The sequence below is a fragment of the Crotalus tigris genome, unplaced genomic scaffold (assembly GCF_016545835.1).
Source record: "Crotalus tigris isolate CLP2741 ecotype Arizona unplaced genomic scaffold, ASM1654583v1 scf7180000024167.7108832, whole genome shotgun sequence".
NCBI classification, from domain to species: Eukaryota; Metazoa; Chordata; class Lepidosauria; order Squamata; family Viperidae; genus Crotalus; species Crotalus tigris.
In genome coordinates, this window is record NW_024100417.1 from 2,033,981 (window position 1) to 2,052,611 (window position 18,631).

Genomic DNA, 18,631 nt, shown 5'->3' on the forward strand with positions numbered 1-18,631 from the left:
TGATACTGGAATGGGTATACTATTATTGTCACGGTGGCATACTTGGGATGAAACATACTGAGAAACCATATGCACAGCAGTTTCTATCCAAACCTACAGCAATGCTCTATTTGCTTTTCAAGTACATGGAACCAACCAAAGGCAGCTTAGACCAAACTGATGGTTGGCAGGGGTAGTCATCCTGTAGCTGCCCAAACACACAAGTATTTGCAACAGCCCTGGCCAGCATACAGACAAGAGCAGGGAGTTACAGCTCAGCAACATCGGACCAGACTGCAGTTTGTCCTTCCTAGTCCTTTCTGTGGATTTCAGAGAGTGATGCCCGATTAAAAAGTCTGGCAACCCAGATTCAGTTTACACATTTATTGTATAGTGGTAAGAGACTTTATAAAATGCTTGTTACAGTCTTAAAAGTATAAAAGTCCAAGGTTTCTCATTTACGTTCTTTTATATTCAATAAGACACCTCCAAGAAAAAGGAAAAAGATATAAAACGTAAAGGGTTTTACCCGCGTGCCACCCATTCGGCTTGCCCGGCCACACTCGCCACCAGAAGCAATTTGCGCAGATGGTGTGAGCTGCAGTGTTTCAGGTCGGGGCGATTCATAAACTTTCATGACACCATCCCTCAGTTTGTCCATCCCCAAGCTTTGCCTAGACCAGGGATAGGCAACCTCGGCTCTTTTATGACTCATGGACTATTCTGGGAGTTGAAGTCCATGAGTCATAAAAGAGCCGAGGTTGCCTACCTCTGGCCTAAACCTTCGCCACAGAAAGTGTGAAGCCGCCTGTAAAGCGCCTCTCGTTTCATTTACGCAGGCAGATGCGCTTTGGCAAGGGGAGCCGAGGAAGCAGCGTTATGGAAAACGCCAGGGACCGCCCCAGCTCCTTCACCACGCCCAGGCAGGGAAATTCTTTCAGGCGCGCGCGCAGTTCTCTGCCTCTGCGTCTCTACTGCGCAGGCGCCCTTTTGCTGTCGTCCTTGCCTCTTCGCGTTTTGCCGCCGCGGCTCCCCTCGGGCTCCGGTTTCTTTCCTCTCAGCCTCGGCGGCTCTCCTTCGCCGCCATGGTGCTCGACTTGGACCTTTTCCGCGCTGATAAAGGCGGCGACCCGGAGCTCGTGCGAAAGATGCAGCTGAAGCGCTTCAAAGACCCGGCTCTGGTGGACGCGCTGGTGGCTGCCGACGGGGCCTGGAGGAGATGTGAGTGAGCAGTTGTGTAGGTGTGTGTAGGGGGGGGGGGTGTCGAGGCCCATTTTCGCGGCGAGGCTTGACAGAAAGCGAGGAAAAGAGCCATTGTCCGACCCGGCTCCGTCAGCCTTGTGTTGGTCTCGCGTGCCTTCCTGCGCGCTGGCCGGTCTGCTTGAGCGTCCCATTCATACGTGTGTCTGCTCCTCCCTTCCGCTTTTAGCCTCTTGACAGCCATCTGGCTTGTCCCGTGGTGGAAAGGAGGAATCTGCTAGCAAAATCAGGGCCGCCGACTTTCCGGACGGCATATTATTTTTAATGGTCATGTCAGTGGCAGCATCGCGTGAAGTGGAGGGGCTCGCGTGTTCCTGTCTGGCTTGTGATTTCCACCTCCCCCCCCGACATCTGGTTAGGAACCTTTGATCTTGTCCACGAGGGCTGTCCTTATGCTTTCTTTGCTTACATGTGAACGCGCCCCAATACAGAGTATCTCCTTCCTATCTTAACTTTATTGAGGTAGGCGTCCCTTAGTAGCTGATATCTTGCAATATAGAGTGTGCCCATATTGTTGTAAATCTCGAAGGTCTAGTGGGAAAATAGATTTAAAGTGAAACTTTGTGAACAAAAGAGTACAGTAAACCAGAAAGTTTGGAAGGGGGAATTCAGTTTCTGCTTGGAATTCCCTAGTTTCTCTGTCATCCTAAGGAAAAGCATCCCACAAGAACAATTGTAGAGATTTTTTTTTGTCATGAGAATTGTATAGTGCAATGAGCTCCCTCCACTGCAGAGTAGATTTTGCCTTATTTTTCAGCATTGCAGTGCTTTTTAAATTGGCAAATTTACCCTATTTGTCAGTAGTGTACACAGTTCAGGTACTGGTGCATCTGAATCTGATGCAATCCTGCTGTATTTGTCATCACCCTGAAAAATGACTTCTGGATGCTGCAAATACCCGTCTTACAGTTTCATTTTCTGTTTGGCAGTGCTGCTTTATTTCTTAGAAAGAAAAGGCCTGTATTTTGGGATTTGATGTCCTTTGAAAATGCATCATTTTATACTCATCTCTAAGCTATCTCAGGGTTCTATGAATGCATAATATAGAAATATTTTAATAAATATTTTTAAAGACAAGTAAAAAGCACTAATGTAAGATATTTTAGGAGTAGGACAGAATTAGTTTGGATCTATTGAATCAGCCTAGAATTGGTTTAGGATGAGAAGCCTAAAAAAGTTAACTCCACCTTTTCCTTTCTCTTGGCAGCATGAGCCACTAGGGCTTTGAAGGTGATAGAAGGCCTACCATTCAAGTCAATTAGAATTCCATTGTAATGCAGTAGTAAAATGAGAACTTCAGGTTATTTTTATTGTTCATTTTTCCAAGCCATGAAAAATATCATTCAGTTGAAAATGAACTCCATTCAAGAATGGAAATAGTTTCTTTCAGTAAGAGTAATCCTTTGTATTTGTAGGTTGGTCCCACTTTTTGGCGTAAGGAATCAGCTGCTTTTGGTGGTAGACTTAGTTAGGCAGCAAAACAACAATACATTTATATGCTGCCTGACTCTTACAGCACGATGTGCTGTGTTTGTAATATCTTCCTGCATAGGCAATGGCACAACCATCCTGCAGTGTATCCCTTTAGCCATTTCAGATTGATTGAAACCAGCAGGGCAATTAGCCAACTGGCCAGTAGAAATATCAGGAAAGTGCAGGAGCGTGAAGCAGATTCCTTGGAGATGTTGGAGGGGAGATATATATGTGCCACACAACACATCTGGGATCCTTCAATCTAGATACCACAGTCACATAATAGAAATAGTCCATTTGCAAGTAAGGTTTAGCTACCAGTCTTTAGTGGCTTTTATCAGTCTTATGTCTAAGCATGTGCAAAGAGATGCAAGTGAGACAAAAGCCAATATGTTTTTTTAGTTATTAGTACAGGTAGTCATCCACTTACGACCACAATTGACCCCAGAATTTATATTGCTAAATGAGAAATTTGTTAAGTGAGTTTTGCTCCATTGTATGACTTTTCTCGCCACATTTGTTAAGTGAATCACTGCAGTTAAATTAGTAACACGGTTGTTAAATGAATTTGGCTTCCCCATTGACTTTGCTAGTCAGAAGGTCACAAAAGATGATCACATGATCCCAGGATACTGCAGCTGTCATAAATACGAAACAGTTGCCAACAGGGTGGATTTGATTTAAATCAAGTCAATTTAAATCATGATTTAAATCACCAGTAAAAAGGCTTGATTTAAATCAACTCGATTTAAATTATAATTTTTAAAGAGCAACTGTCATCTCTGACCTGCTGTTGACACCGACAGTCCCACTCACTTTAATGAGACGGCTGGTGATGCAGCAGTGACACAACAAGGTGAGGGACATGGCGGGCAGCAGGTGAGTGGATACCCGCTGTGCTGCCATGATGGATCTGAAATGACAGGTGCTCTTCAAATGTAAGGACTCATTCTTGCTGATAGTTAGAATCTTAAATATTACTTGCAAACAAAATGAAGGTTTCCTATTTAGAATAATAAGCTGTCAGGTTAGTAAAACAGCGATATCAAAAGTGACTTTAGGTTAATAGGTTAATCACACATAGCTGGAGAACTACTAAAATTCTTTTATTTAATTAAAACACTTAGAGCCTGGTACAGGTGCATTTCTCTTCAAACAATCATACAGTTTGTAGTGTATATAGATTTGAAAACAATGGGATAAAAGAATATTCCTGAACTCTGTTTTATGATTTATCCCATGGTTACTGTGAAATTGTGTGAATGCATCAATGCATATATATAACTAAGCTCCATTTCATGCTGAATAAACTAAATTATTAATGTATCTTAAATAGAAAACTATATTTAGATAGATTTTTTTACTCCAAAAGCATTGTATTAAAATAAATATTATAAAAAAAATCTGATTTAAATAAAAAAAATCCGATTTTTTGATTTTTTTTAAATCGATTATTATCCACCCTGGTTGTCAGACATCCAAATATAAATCACGTGACTATGGGGATGCTACAACGGTCATAAGTGTGATTAGTCGATTTATTTCAGTGCCATTGTAACTTTGAATGATCATTAAATGAACTGTTGTACATCAAGTATCTGTATTTTTTACAGAAGGAACTTTTCACTTCGATTGGAAAATATAATTTTCTAATATTTCTGCAGTACTTTTCTCCATCTGTTTGATGAATGTACTTAATTGCCACTAATAGTAATACAAAAGTGGACTTAGCATTGCATTGGAAAGTTTGTCCTTTAAATGTCAGGTTTTGTAAAATTTTTGGTGTATTTCTTCTAGGCAGATTCCGGGCAGACAACCTGAACAAACTGAAGAACTTGTGCAGCAAAACTATAGGAGAAAAAATGAAGGTGCAGTATATTCTATTCAAAGCAAAAAATGTTATTACCTCATTGAACAAAATCATAATAAATTGAAATTGCATGCTCTGGTTTTGTTTACTTTATCCAACCTTTTATACATTATTATGTGATTAACTTGCTAAGCAGTTGTAAAGGTTGGATTGGAAACTCCCATCAGATGAATGCAGTCTGTGAAGCTTTTCATTTTACCTGCTGATGACTAGCGGTCCTCTCCTGAATGGATCCTTTTCTCCATATCCTAAGGCAGCGGTTCTCAACGCTTTGTGACGGCGACCCCCGTCACACAAACGTTATGTGCATGCACGGCGCGGCGCGCATGGGGGCGGCCCCCCATGCGCGGCACGCATGCACGGCGGCACCCCCCCGAGGCGCGGCGCCGCCCTGAGGCGCGACGCGCATGTGCGGTGCCACCCCCGGAGGGGAGAAAATGGCGGATCGCCGCCTTTGGCGACCCCCGAAAAATGGTCGATCGACCCCAAATGGGGTCGCGACCCATAGGTTGAGAACCGCTGTCCTAAGGGGAAGGAATAGTTGTTCCTTCTCTCTTGATGCATAGAGACAGGGCCCTGAAAAATACAATGTTTGTGTGGTAATACAACTCTGATTCTTTGCAGTGATATAATGTTTCCTCAGGGTAGAATCTTAGGTAATCCAATAAAGATTTCCAATAAAGATTTCCTACTATTCGATTAGCAGAGACATTTAAGCTTAGCAGGTGGTATATAAACTAACAGTGGGGGAAAGTGGCACACTTGAATTGTGATCATGACATACACTAAACATTTGAAAATGAATATACCGAAGCAGCTGAGTGGAATTCAGTGTGATTTTTCCGAATAATAAAATCAGTGATTTCCCCCCCCCCCTTCCCAAACTGAAACAGAAACTACTTGATGAACTGCTTCATTTTATCTGGTATGAATGATTTGGGTATTTGTTTATTTATTTTATTTTTAAAATTTATAAGCCGCCCTACTCCCGGAGGACTCTGGGTGGCTAACAATAAAAACACATAAAACATAACAAAACAAACAGTACAAGAACAGTCATCCAGGGGTCAGATTTTATAAACCCCAGGCCTGCCGGAAAAGCCAGGTCTTAAGCAGCTTACAGAAAACCAACAGGGTGGGAGCGATCCTAATCTCCGGGAGGAGCTGGTTCCAAAACGTGGGCACCATCACAGAGAAAGCCCTCCGCGGCCCCGCCAAATGGCACTGCTTGGCCGACGGGACCTGAAGGAGGCCCAGCCTGTGGGATCTAACCGGACGAAAGGAACTATGAGGTAGTAGGCGGTCTCGCAAATAGCCAGGCACTGAGCCATATAGGGCTTTAAAGGTAAGGGTACCATTTGAAGTCCATTTTACAAAGAAAGATGAGTGAGAACAATGCTTAGCACTGACAAATTCTTAATTCTTAGAAATACCTTTTTAAAAAGAATTGGTTGTCTTCCCTTCATTTATTGATAAATACAGAGATGAGAGCCATTGAGTTTACAGCAAATAATGCTAAATGATATGCTTTCATTAGGCTTTAAGCATTGTCAAATCTGCAGAATTTGCAAAAGTGAGGTAATTTAATAAGAATTGAGATGCAAAGGCCTGAAAAGTTTGAAATAAACCCATCTATATTTTTCTGAGAAATATGTAAGCAATATGGAAATGTGAGAGGGAGTAAGGACAAACAACCATTTTAAAGTCTTTGGATTTTTCTTTTCTTGGGGTTTTATATATTTAGACAATAGGCATATTGCCTTTTCCTCACGAAATATAATGCCTAGTTTATAATTGTTCAGTCATACCTTGTCTTGGTAACTAATTTTTTCTGGAAATTTAGAAATGGAATTCAGAGGTGCCTTGAAAGCTATAATCTTTTCTATTATTTTTTTCTTTGCTGACCTGTTTTTTTTTAATTACATTTTTATTTACAGAAGAAAGAACCTGTGGGTAACAGTGACAACATACCAGATCATGCACAAAATCTTGACGAACTCACAATAGACATCTTAACAGTAAGTTCATTTCTTATTCCGTTATTCAGTGACTTTCAACGCATGCATTGTATTTGAGAAAGTGATACATTATATGATTTAAATTTGGAGAGGGATGTTTGTATAACTTGATGGATTTCTGTTCTTCATGTATTCTTGAATTTATTTCCATTATTGTGCTATTTGCTTGTCTTCAAAATACAGTTCAGTATTTTTTTAGGTGTATTCTTCCATTTCTCTTGCACTTTGAGCTGAACTATATTATTTTGATTCACATATTATGCTAACCTTTGGCTTACTTTTGATAGTAAATAAACAATTTACTGAGCTTGAATGATATGCTAAGCCATCTACTATGGCTTATACACCAACGTAGTTCCATTCATAAGACATATTAAGACAGGGAAGGTGGAAAATAAAATGAGGGACTTCTGGAAGAAGCCTTTCCTATCTGTATTCCTGAACACATCCATGCTACTGCATCTTACTACTGATCTTTCTCATTCTTGGATTAGTAATTTTACCAATTATCTCTTGTATTGTCATGTTATTATTACTATTCAAAGTATGTCAAAATTAGCCTTTAATCACATTTTCCTCATATAAGCCAAGCCCCTTTCTTAACCTCATGTTTGGTATGATAAACTTTCAGCTAAAATATGATGAACATACAGTTACAGCTCTGCCCTCTTAAAATTCTCTTTTTAAAATTTTCTCTCATTATGATATGCTGACACACCCAGCCATTCTCTTGTGCTTCAGAGTCTTCAAGTTAGCCAAATCAAGAAAATCCGTCTCCTAATTGATGAAGCAGTCCTGAAATGTGATGAAGAACGCTTGAAACTGGAAGCAGAGCGCTTTGAAAATCTCAGAGAAATTGGAAATCTTCTTCATCCCTCTGTGCCAATCAGCAATGATGAGGTGGGAGCAATTTTCATGACCTGCATGTAAACGTACAGTGTGATTGGTTATGGTCAGTTTGAAACAATCGTGAGAATCTAATTTGAGGGTTTTTTTGCACAACAGTAGTGTGGGCATGACTAATCCCTGGTGAGGAGAATGAGAATTTAATATGGTTTGCATTATAATATCATTCTTTAAAGAAAAAAGCCACAAATATAAAAGTACCAATTATGTGCTAAATCATATTCTTATTTGGAATATAAATGGGAAGCAAACTGTGTGGCTGGCATAAGATCAACTCCATTTTGTTTATTTAGACCATTTTACTCTGTTCTTCGGGCAAAAATAAGCACCCAGGTAGCACACAGGTCAAGTAAAGTTAAGGCACTACGGTCCATTGACCTCACAGTCTAAAATGTGATCCAGAAAGTATAAGAAAGATGGAATGAAGTTCACACTGGTGTCTGTTGTTGAAAGTGATAGAGTTCTTATTAGTAGTCAAAAGAGCCGATAGACTGGTCCCTCTTCGTGTGCTCTGTAGCCCAATAGCAGCTGGTAAGTAAATTTAAGGGTGAGCAGAAGGTAGTTGAATGGCCAGCAGAACCAGTGTCTAGCAACACCAGTTTTAATATAATAAACTGTTGGATCAGTCATTATTAGAATTTTTAGTAGTTATTATCAGATTGTAAGTAATCACTTGCATTGCAAAATAGTACTTTTTACGAGACTAAATTAGCAACAAGGAATTCCTTTATAAGGAATTCTCCAGTACAGAGGAATCATTGAATGTAATTTTTACTTTCCAGAGTACCCATCATGTTTTCATATTAGACCAAATACTAATGTCTGTCATCTTTTGGTAGTCCTTGAAGCATTCATCACAATCCACATAGACAGAGAACTGTGTAATGCAGAAAGGCTTCTGGCCATTTTATTAAATGCTAGTGTGCAATTAAATGGAAGTCAAAGTTGCGTTGTGAATAAACAAAACGTCTAGTAGGTTTTTGTTTGGACAGATATGCTTTTTCTTGGTTAGTTCAGTCACACAAAGTGTCCTTTTATCAAATGGGTAGGATGTGGATAATAAAGAAGAGAGAATTTGGGGAAACTGCACTGAAAGGAAGAAGTATTCTCACGTGGATCTGGTTGTCATGGTGGATGGCTACGAGGGAGAAAAAGGAGCTGTTGTAGCTGGAAGTAGAGGATACTTCCTTAAGGTAATGATTATCATCTTCATAAAAGGTGGGAGACCTAATTCCTTCCAGCTTTTGTTAATATAACTCGCAAAAGCTCTCACCTGGCTGTCACTTTGAGGAGTTATGCTTCAGCTACAGTATCTCAGGGTGGGAGAGTGAATATGATCCCCACGTGGATTTAAAGTAAACTTGGATGAATGAAGCTTCTATAAATAGGTCTTCTTAATTGTAGAAGACAGCCTGAATATAGGGTCCTGAGGCATTTTTAAAGCATGGTGTTAATCTGTTTCCATTTTGTTGTAGGGACCTTTGGTTTTTCTAGAGCAGGCCCTCATTCAGTATGCTTTGCAGACACTGCTTAGCAAGGGATACACCCCTGTTTATACACCCTTCTTCATGAGAAAAGAAGTAATGCAGGAAGTGGCCCAGCTAAGTCAGTTTGATGAAGAGCTGTACAAGGTAAGATGTGAGAAAAACGGTACTATTTCAATAGCACTGGCTGTGAGCTTCTAGACCAGGCATGTCAAACTGCCGGCTGACGGGCCAGATGCATCATGCCGAAACCACGCCCACCTCATTGCCGACAATGGGGGGGAAAGTCGCGACACGTCATGTGACATCACGTGACATCACAAGTTTGACATACCTGTTCTAGACTATCTTTGTTGCTATCTCAGTGGGTGATTAGACTATCCAGGGAGTCATGGGAATTTTTCACATATTCTGGTAAAACTTTCAATAGGATAATTAGCTGTATATCACTTTTAATTCAAATGTTTACCCTCCTGTTGGAAAAGAAATGTTCCTCCTATAAATAGAAGTTTAAAAATAAACAAAAAGAGATGGCCCATGTCTATATACTAATGGTCTTAATAACAATATTTTAAATGTGTAAATATATTTGTAAAGCACATACTTGAGTTAATTTAAACTTCCATTCATCTGAAGAAGGAAGTGTGTAGATATAACAGCGTGCTATTGCAGTTTTCTGATTTCCAAAGTTCTTCCTAGGTCCTGGGAAAAGGCAGTGAGAAGAGTGATGATAATACTGTTGATGAAAAATATCTAATTGCTACATCTGAACAACCAATTGCAGCATTGCACAGGGATGAATGGCTGAAGCCGGAAGATCTACCCATCAAATATGCTGGGCTTTCTACTTGCTTCCGCCAGGAAGTAGGCTCTCACGGTCGTGATACCAGAGGCATTTTCCGAGTACATCAGTTTGAAAAGGTAATGCCATCTAGTTTTGGGGGAAGGGTGTGAAAAAATATATGCAGTTTTTCTTTGTGGCTGCCTTCACTTTATAAAAGTTGGTAAAATTTGAAAGGCCAGAATGCACAGATTGCTCTTTATGCATTCACTACTGTTTCCAAGATCCACAAGGCAAAGTTAAAATTGTATTTTAAGAACATATTTTGAAAAGAAAGGTTTGGTAAAAGAGTCGTTCCTAATCATTGGATACAAGTAACACCGCTGAATATTTCTGTACATATAGAATTCAGTCAGCCTTAAATATCAAAATAGATTATGTTGTTGATCTTCAACCAACCTAAAAACAGTTATTTAGCCCCACCCACCCCCAATTCTGTGCCTTTCTAAGCTATGCTCAGTGTCATCAGAGCTTATTTAGATTATTATGGAACAGACCAGAAACTTGTTTTTGTTCTTTATTTAAGACTAATAGTGGAAAATGATGGTATGTTGAGTTCTGAGGGACCACTTAACAGGTATAGATTGCATATTTCCTTTGACTTCGATATGTTTACTTAAGAAGAGGTCCTATTTCCTCAGCTCAGAATATTTAGTTCCCTATTATGGCATTCTGTTATCCAAATATATCATGTGCTTACAGTAAAGATCTTGGGTCAGTTACATTTCTTAACCTATTTGCTTCCAAGTTATTTTCTGTACATTCATGTGATTGTTTGGACCACCCAAATCTGGGGATTTGACCTTGGATGGGGTTGCTCTTCCCCATTCAAGGATGGTGCACACTTTGGGAGTCTTCCTGGACTTGTTGCTCAATAGGCAGGTGGCAGTTGTGGCTAGGAAGGTATTTGGCCAGCTTAATCTGGTACTCCAGTTGCACTCTTTCCTAGATTGGAATGCCTTCAGACTGCCAGTTGCTCTGGTCACCTCACAGTTTGACTACTGCAGTGCGGTATACACGGGGCTTCCCTTGAATTTTCAAATGGTCTAGAATGCAGCAGAGTGGGCAGTAATGGATATGCCTTGGTATGCCCATTTAACATCTCTGCTTTACAAAGCTGCACTGGTTGCTAATTCCCCAGAACAATAGCTACCACCTTTAATCCAGATTGATTGATTGCATTCTGTTTTTATGGCACACGTTTTGAATGTTTAATAGTTAACTTGACAAACCTGCCTAGAGACCCATACTTATAGACTGGAGCAGAAGTCTAATTAAAAAATTCCATCAGTTCCTCTTAATTGTAGCTATGCTCAGAGATTTCTGTCTTTGTACTCAGTCTGCACAGGATTCAATGTTATAATAAGAAATGAAAATGCTTCTTTAACTCAGTGGCAGGTAGGAGCCTGTGTCTTTGGGAAATATATGAGGGGTGAACATATAACTCAAAGCTTTTTAATAGAATAAAATAATTTTAATAAGAATGAATGCATTTTGTGTTTCAGATTCTGTGTATGAGTTTGTTAATCATAATATTTGCAAGGTAGTTTATTTCAGTTAAATGGCATGCTTAATGGTAATAATTTTAGAGTGGCTTGTTAAGGTATATTTTCTTGGGCAGCATATTTTTTGTTACAGAAATCGCTGATTTAAATATGCTTATATATAATGTCATTAAATGTCAATTCATTAACACTAAGAGCACTTTCAGATTCCATAACATTCAAATGAGTTAACTTTCATAAATCCTCATATTCATAATATACTGACAGCTGTTCTCTTAGAATAAAATCTGAGTCTCAATATTTTATTGAGTTTGATTTCTAATCCCCCAGCTTTTTTTTTTTTTAGATTGAGCAGTTTGTCTATGCATCACCGCATGATAATAAATCTTGGGAAATGTTTGATGAGATGATTTCCGTTGCTGAAGAATTCTACCAGTCACTGGGCATCCCTTATCACATTGTGAATATTGTCTCAGGTACTTCTCTCTCAGAATAATTTCTAGTTGTGGGAGATGATTCCATAATATATATATGCACAACATTTCATCATTAACTTTTAATAAAATTAGAAGCTTTATGACTTCTCAAATATGTAGTTGTGTATCAGTATTAATTTTCCAAAGTGAGAAATTAATTTCTCAAAAGTGTTTAAGAAAATCCTGGGCCATCCTAACATTTTCATTTTTAGAGGACCAAGAGATTCTTGCCTAATATTACTTCCCCTAATACTACACTAAATGCTGCCTCCTGCTATTATAGGTTCCTTAAATCATGCTGCCAGTAAGAAACTGGATCTGGAAGCATGGTTCCCAGGTTCTGGAGCCTTCCGTGAGCTTGTTTCTTGTTCAAACTGCACTGATTACCAAGCACGGCGGTTACGGATACGCTATGGCCAAACCAAAAAGATGATGGATAAAGTATGTTGTGTTATTCAAGCACTTTGGGAGCATTATACAGTTGTCGGTAACTTTTTAGTGTTATAGTCAAAAAGGTTCTCCTGGAGCTGCTTTCATATTTTATTCTATATAGAAAATCTACAATTTTGCCATAGCATGATGTTTTTTCATTCAGCATTTAAGGGCAGCTGCTCCAAATATAATCATTTGAAATTCTTGTGGTAGAGGTGATCTAGAAAAGCTGAAATAAATGTACAGATGCATGTCCAATTTGAATGTTGGCTATTTGCCAGCTTTGTCATCTAGCTTACTAAACTAATGGTAAGCTGTATATAAACCGTAGAATTGCTAACTTGGAAAAGTAAAAATATTATCATTCAATATTTTAAAGATGATAGAAACTGAGATTTGTAGGTTTTAAAAAAAACATTGGATTATCATTGGTTTTTGATATTACGATAAAGTTTAGAATGAATGAATGAAAGCACATATATGTATACACAGAGCTTTGGCATTTGTAAATAAAATTCTTTGCAGAATGGTCTGCTAGCCAGATATTCTTATGGCAATGTTTTCTCTGTACTACTATATTTTATATTTTAAAGTACTATTTTCTTTTATCTTTTGATTTTGGATTCAATGTGTAAAATTAAGTATAAATTTATTTTAAAAATAGCGGGCAGTTATTTAAATCACAGCTAAATCCTGGAGATTAAGTAAGGTCTCTGGAAAAATATGTTTGCTTCTTGGGAGATGTATGAAACTTAGCAAGTTTTATTTTCATAGGTGGAATTTGTACATATGCTTAATGCCACCATGTGTGCTACAACAAGAGCTATATGTGCTATTCTGGAGAACTACCAGACGGAGGAAGGAATCATTATACCAGACAAACTAAAGGATTTCATGCCACTGGGTAACAAGGCTCATTCTCCCGTCCTACCTCCTTTTTAGCCTCTGTAACGTTGCTTTTGTTGCCCGAATGTCTATTTTCCTTTCCGATTCAGGTCTCCCTTTGAAAACTCATAACTCTGTCCTTAGAGCAGGGAATTGTATGAATTCCCCGTGAAACTTGTGCGCTGATCTTCTGCTAAATTGGTACTACAGGTAGTCCTCAACTTAACAACAGTTCGATTAATGACTGTTCAAAGTTACAGTGGCACTGAAAAGGTGATTTATCACCGTTTTTCACATTTATGACTATTGTGGCATCCCCACAGTCATGTGATTGAACTCCAGATGTTTGGCAAATGACTTAAAATTTATGAGGGTTGCAGCATCCCAGAATCCTAGGGTCCACCTTTTGTGATTTTTCTGACAAGCAAAGTCAATGGGGAAGCCAGATTCATTTAGCAGCTGAATTACTAACTTAACCACTGCAGTGATTCACCTGACAGCTGTGGCAAGAAAGGTAAAATGGGGCAAAACTCACTTAACAAATGTCTCAGCAACAGAAATTTTGGGCTCCACCGTGATCATAAGCTGAGAACTACTTGTTTAAGAGTGATCCTTGAGAATATTAATCCCAACATGTCTGATGCCAGTAAGTTATGGGAGGCTGACCTGAACTGTTGTTTCTTAACTACATTAAACTAAGAAAGATCCATTTTCTTCGTAGGTTTCCTGAACCAGAATATTTTAGACGTTGTGCTGTACTTGTTAGTATTAATTTTGCAGCCAAGGAAGTCAGTAACAAACTAGAAGGTGCCCAAGAAAGCCTGAGCAGGAAAGCTTCACTTAAGGGTTTTCTCCCTTTCAAGCTACTTGTAACACTTGCTAGGAAAGAGAAGGGTGAGCTTGGATGCTGCATCTGACCTTTTATACAGCTGGTATTAGGTAGTAAAGTAACTACTTGAAATAGTTTTATATATTGTGGTTTGGGTGGTGTGAAAGGGAAAATACTGATCTGAAAGAAAGATGCTTGGTGATAATCCATTTTGGACATGTTTGTCCATCAGTATTTAATGTACTCTTTATTCCATCTAGGTCTAAAGGAAATGATAAAATTTGTGAAACCTGCACCTATAGATCAAGAACTGTCTAAGAAGCAAAAGAAACAGCATGAAGGAGGCAAAAAGAAATCAGCTGGTGGAGACTTTGCCCTAGAAGGGAAGATGCAAAGCATGGATGTGAACAGTCCCTGACAAAACCTCAGCTACTCTCACTGAGTTGCCCTATGGAGATCTTAAAGCTGAAGAGGGGTGGGGGTGGGGGTCCTTGGGATTAGTTGCTGCTTTTTGTCTCCTCCTTCCTAGGTCAGGAACATGTCACTTTTTCTGTCTCAGTTTTTACCCTCCAGTACAGGAAGATGAAACTTCTCATATTGATTATATGTGTATTTTCTTAAACTGAAAGTAAAAAGCAGTACAAAAGCTGTTGATTTCCCACCCACTTCCCACCCCATTTTAAATTATGTTAATTATATGTGAGAAAGAATTCTATCCAAGCCCAGAATTGCAAATTTAAGCGGAGGAAACAAAACACTGTATAACGTTCATTTGCTTAAAAAAAAAAATCAGTATGTTGAAGTAAGGAATATAGGCAAATATCAAAAGAGGAAATAAATATAGGCACTTGTGTAATTTTATCATCATGATTTTTGAAACGTCATAGGATTTTCTCTAATTTAGAGGGACTCAGTCAATAAATCAAAGATTTAAAACATTGGTTCTTTTTTAGTTAATTATTCTTTCATGTATCTTGGAGCCCTTTTTAATTCTCGCAGTTGCAGAAATTTATGTGGCCTTACAGCAACTTTACAAGATTAAGAATTTTTAGTATTTTCCTATTGGCAATATACTTTCTTATATTATACATTGTAGTATTTCTGTTTATTTCATAAATTTATAGGCCACCAGTCTTATATTTGATGGTCTGAGGGAGAGCTTATCCTTGAAACCATAAGAGAGGTACAAGAGGGAAGATGTCCAGCACTTGATCTTAACTTTTTAGGTAGAACTATGAAATTAAAGAAATGGGAACTTTATAGAAAATTCATTGTTTATAAAATCATATATCTCGGCATCACATAGTAAAAAATGGGCGTATATGATTTTATAAACAATGAGTTTTCTATAAAGTTCCAATTCATTTAACTATGCTTTGGCTTTCAAGAAATTTTATTTTTCAATAACATATGGAGGAAGGTAATGATATTTCGAGTTTAATTGACTAAACACAGAATTTGCCATTAAATATTGAATTTCGGGGGGAAAATCCACAGGTAAGAATTAAAAAGTCAAGAAAAAAAACGAATTGAAAGAAAGCAAAATAAAAGTGCAAAGAAAAAAAAAAGAATGACTTCTGACTTTCTTTACTATAGATATAAATTTAAAAAATACATCAAATTTTAAACTTAATAATAGTCTTACATTATTTTTATAATTCCATATAATTTTAATCATCAAATCCCAAAGTCAAAATTTCATTTCTCTCATTTTTTTTTGCAAAAAATACATACTTGGTTTCCAAGCAGAGATAAATTAGTTGAAATTTTTCTTTAATCAGAGCTGTCAATTTTACCATCTCTGCCAATTCTCTCAGTTTTTTTGAAACCATTCTTCCAATGTAGGTATTTATAAGTTTTTCCACCTATCTATATAGAAGTCTTGCTGCTGTTAACATATATAAAACATTTACAGCATCTTTCAATTTGGTTGAAAAGAAAAACCTAATTTCAATTGTACATTTACTTTTAAAAATCTAAAGATACAAATTTGATCCCAATATTTTCTACCTTTTTTACATGGCCACCAATGATAGAAGAACAGAACCTCAGTTTGATTAATTTCCAACAAATATTTGAAATTCCATTATACATTTTTAACAACTTATCTGGTGTCAAATACCAACAATACATAATTTCATAAAAGTTCTCTCTAAGATGGTAATTCAGCATGAATTTCTACTTTTTCTTCTACATAGTCTCCCATTGATCCAACTATATAGTACATCCGAATTTTGTTGCCCGTCTTGTCACAGTCTGGCATACTCATCTTCAGTTCCCATCTTCAGTAAATTAGTACATTTTTGCAATAATGTGATCATTTGTACACATTTTCACATCAGATTCAGTTTTACCATATTCAAAATCATAATTCTTGTCAAATTTAAATCTCATTAGTTGAGCATAAGAAAATCAATGATATACAGCATATAACTTAATCCCAAATCTCTTGCTTTTAACTTAAGGTCTTGAGAGAAAGGCAGACATTAGCATAAGTTAACCATTTTTGTTTAACTATCATTCCTCTCCTAAACAAAGCATAAAGTCATCAGCAAATACCTTTAACTTATGTTTCTTTTTAAATCCTTATTTCTACAATTCTTTCATCTATTCAATATTTCAAGAATTAAGATAAATAGGAAAGGAGACATCTCTTGTCCATTTTTGTATCACAGGTTTTTGTTAGATCTTTATCGACAATTTGTGCTTTCCTTGAAATGTAAATCAGTCTGTCTTAATCCGAGGGGAAAAGGCAGCTAAGACATATGAAGTATAAATAAATTATCTCCAAAGTTCATACAGGTAGTTTTGACTTAAAATTACAATAGAGCCTGGAATTACCGTCATAAGTTGTCATAATTGTGTTCATAAGTTGAGGCACCGTGTGACTGGATTTGATTTTACTACCATTTTTATAATTGTCATAAGTTCACTGCAGTGGTTAAGCAAATTGCATGGTTGTTAAGTTCAGCATATAGACATTTTTTGGCAGAAAAGTGAAAAAACTATTGCAAATCACAGTCATGTGGCCATGGGCACTCCTACCAGTCATAAATACAAGCTGGTTGCCAAGTGCCTAAAATGCAATTGTTTGACTGCATGTGGCAATTATAACCTCAAGAACAGGTTGTAAATAGATTTTTTTGAAGCTTGTCTTTGAGTTCACTATTATGTTGTATAAAATAACACATGGAAGCTGTCTTTGCATCCCAAACCTTTCCTGCATCTGAACTTTCATACAACTATTTGTCTAATTTCCTATACATTTTCTGAAGAAATTCTGATATTATTTCTGCAGGTTGTTTTAATGATCCCCTCCTCCCTTCTCCTGTTTTGGCCACTTTTCTGGTAATTGTCAGGCTTGTTTATTTAATTCTGTTCCAATAATTTCAAAAGCACTGTCACCAAAATTTAACTTTAAAATTACTGTCCCCTTTATCTCTTAAACTTCCTTATAACTAATTCTTATTAAGCTTTTTGTTAAACATTTAAACCTCTTAAAGCTTTTTTCCTCTCCTTTAATCAAGAATGACAGTAGATTCACCAAGTATATTTCTTTTATCCTCCTGCTCAGAAAATCACTCTTTAGCTGTAAATTGATTACATCCGATAGTGATTAAGAAAGTGAGGGTTTTGCCAACTTTCTGTGCATTTCGGCTGTGAGTTTGATTGAAATCCATCCAGCCACTCAAGTTACCAGTTGATTGCAAAACTTCAGTTCCTGCAGATTCCGCTCAGGGAGTGGCTATTCAGAGTGCAAATGAGTGGTCTCATATCTCTCCTTGTTTGGAGAGAGTGGACTGGTTAGAATTCACCATAATCACCGCAATGCTGACCCTGCACCTTCAGGAACATATAGTCTGCCATAGAAACCCACTTGGGAGCCCAAAAAAAATTTATTTGTGACATTATCTCATGCAGGATCCTCAGCAGGTGGCAGCATCTGATCAATTTTGACTGATTTCAGAAAAGTTATGCAAGATCAGATCAAAGTTACACTTTATTTATATATCAAATTTGGAGACCGCCCATCTCACTCACAGAGTGATTCTGATGGGCAACAATTTGGAAATCTCAGCACTGTGAGCTGGACCAGCAAGTAAATAAGGCTGCATGATTCTCTTCATTGGAAGAAGGCAATACCAAACTTAAAAATTACCTAGACATCTCCATGTAGTCCTCAGGAGTTGAGCTTATTCAAGCAAGGGAATTATATTACTGGCAAATGTCTTTGATGGTCCCAGTGGCTGATAAACACAGTCAAGCCATTAGCAGAATATTCTTTAAGTATCACATTTGTATAATCTAGAGGTAGAATAAGTAGATCAGTACTGGCAGCACCTTTTAGTCATTTAATTATCTTTTGTGCCCAATAGCAACAACGCTAGGTTCTGAATATTGAGACAAAAAAAAGGGGGGGGGGAATCTTGTTCTCTCAACAATTATTCTTTCTTGTGATGTGTTGATGAGTAGCATCAACACAATTTACAAGTAATTGGTTGGAACATCAGGAAATTGCACCTGCCCAGTTAACAGCTGCTAACTTGTATCTGCTCTGCATCTGGTAATGCCTCATCCTTATTGCTAACCATAAAAAGCTCCCTCTGTTGCCATTTATGGTGATGGCCAAGTGTTCTCGCCATCGCCGCATCTCATCTACTTTTTTAAAGGAG

General features: G+C 37.8%; 1 protein-coding gene across 1 annotated transcript; it reads left to right on the plus strand.

Annotated features, from left to right (window-relative positions):
- The first annotated feature begins 954 nt into the window (after positions 1–954).
- Positions 955–15,526, plus strand: SARS1 (seryl-tRNA synthetase 1). The gene is made up of 11 exons (XM_039323333.1): positions 955–1,200; positions 4,510–4,580; positions 6,520–6,600; positions 7,342–7,500; positions 8,556–8,699; positions 8,982–9,137; positions 9,690–9,911; positions 11,683–11,812; positions 12,096–12,253; positions 13,019–13,148; positions 14,219–15,526. Exons 1-11 carry the CDS (start codon positions 1,065–1,067, stop codon positions 14,374–14,376), a joined length of 1,545 nt encoding a protein of 514 aa, XP_039179267.1. The 5' UTR covers positions 955–1,064; the 3' UTR covers positions 14,377–15,526.
- Positions 15,527–18,631: the final 3,105 nt, after the last annotated feature.

Coding starts and splice junctions, on each gene's coding strand:
- SARS1 (XM_039323333.1), top strand. CDS start 1,065: ATGGTGCTCGACTTGGACCTTTTCCGCGCTGATAAAGGCGGCGACCCG. Junction 9,912..11,682: donor GAGTACATCAGTTTGAAAAG/GTAATGCCATCT, acceptor TTTTTTTTTTAG/ATTGAGCAGTTTGTCTATGC. Junction 13,149..14,218: donor AAAGGATTTCATGCCACTGG/GTAACAAGGCTC, acceptor TATTCCATCTAG/GTCTAAAGGAAATGATAAAA.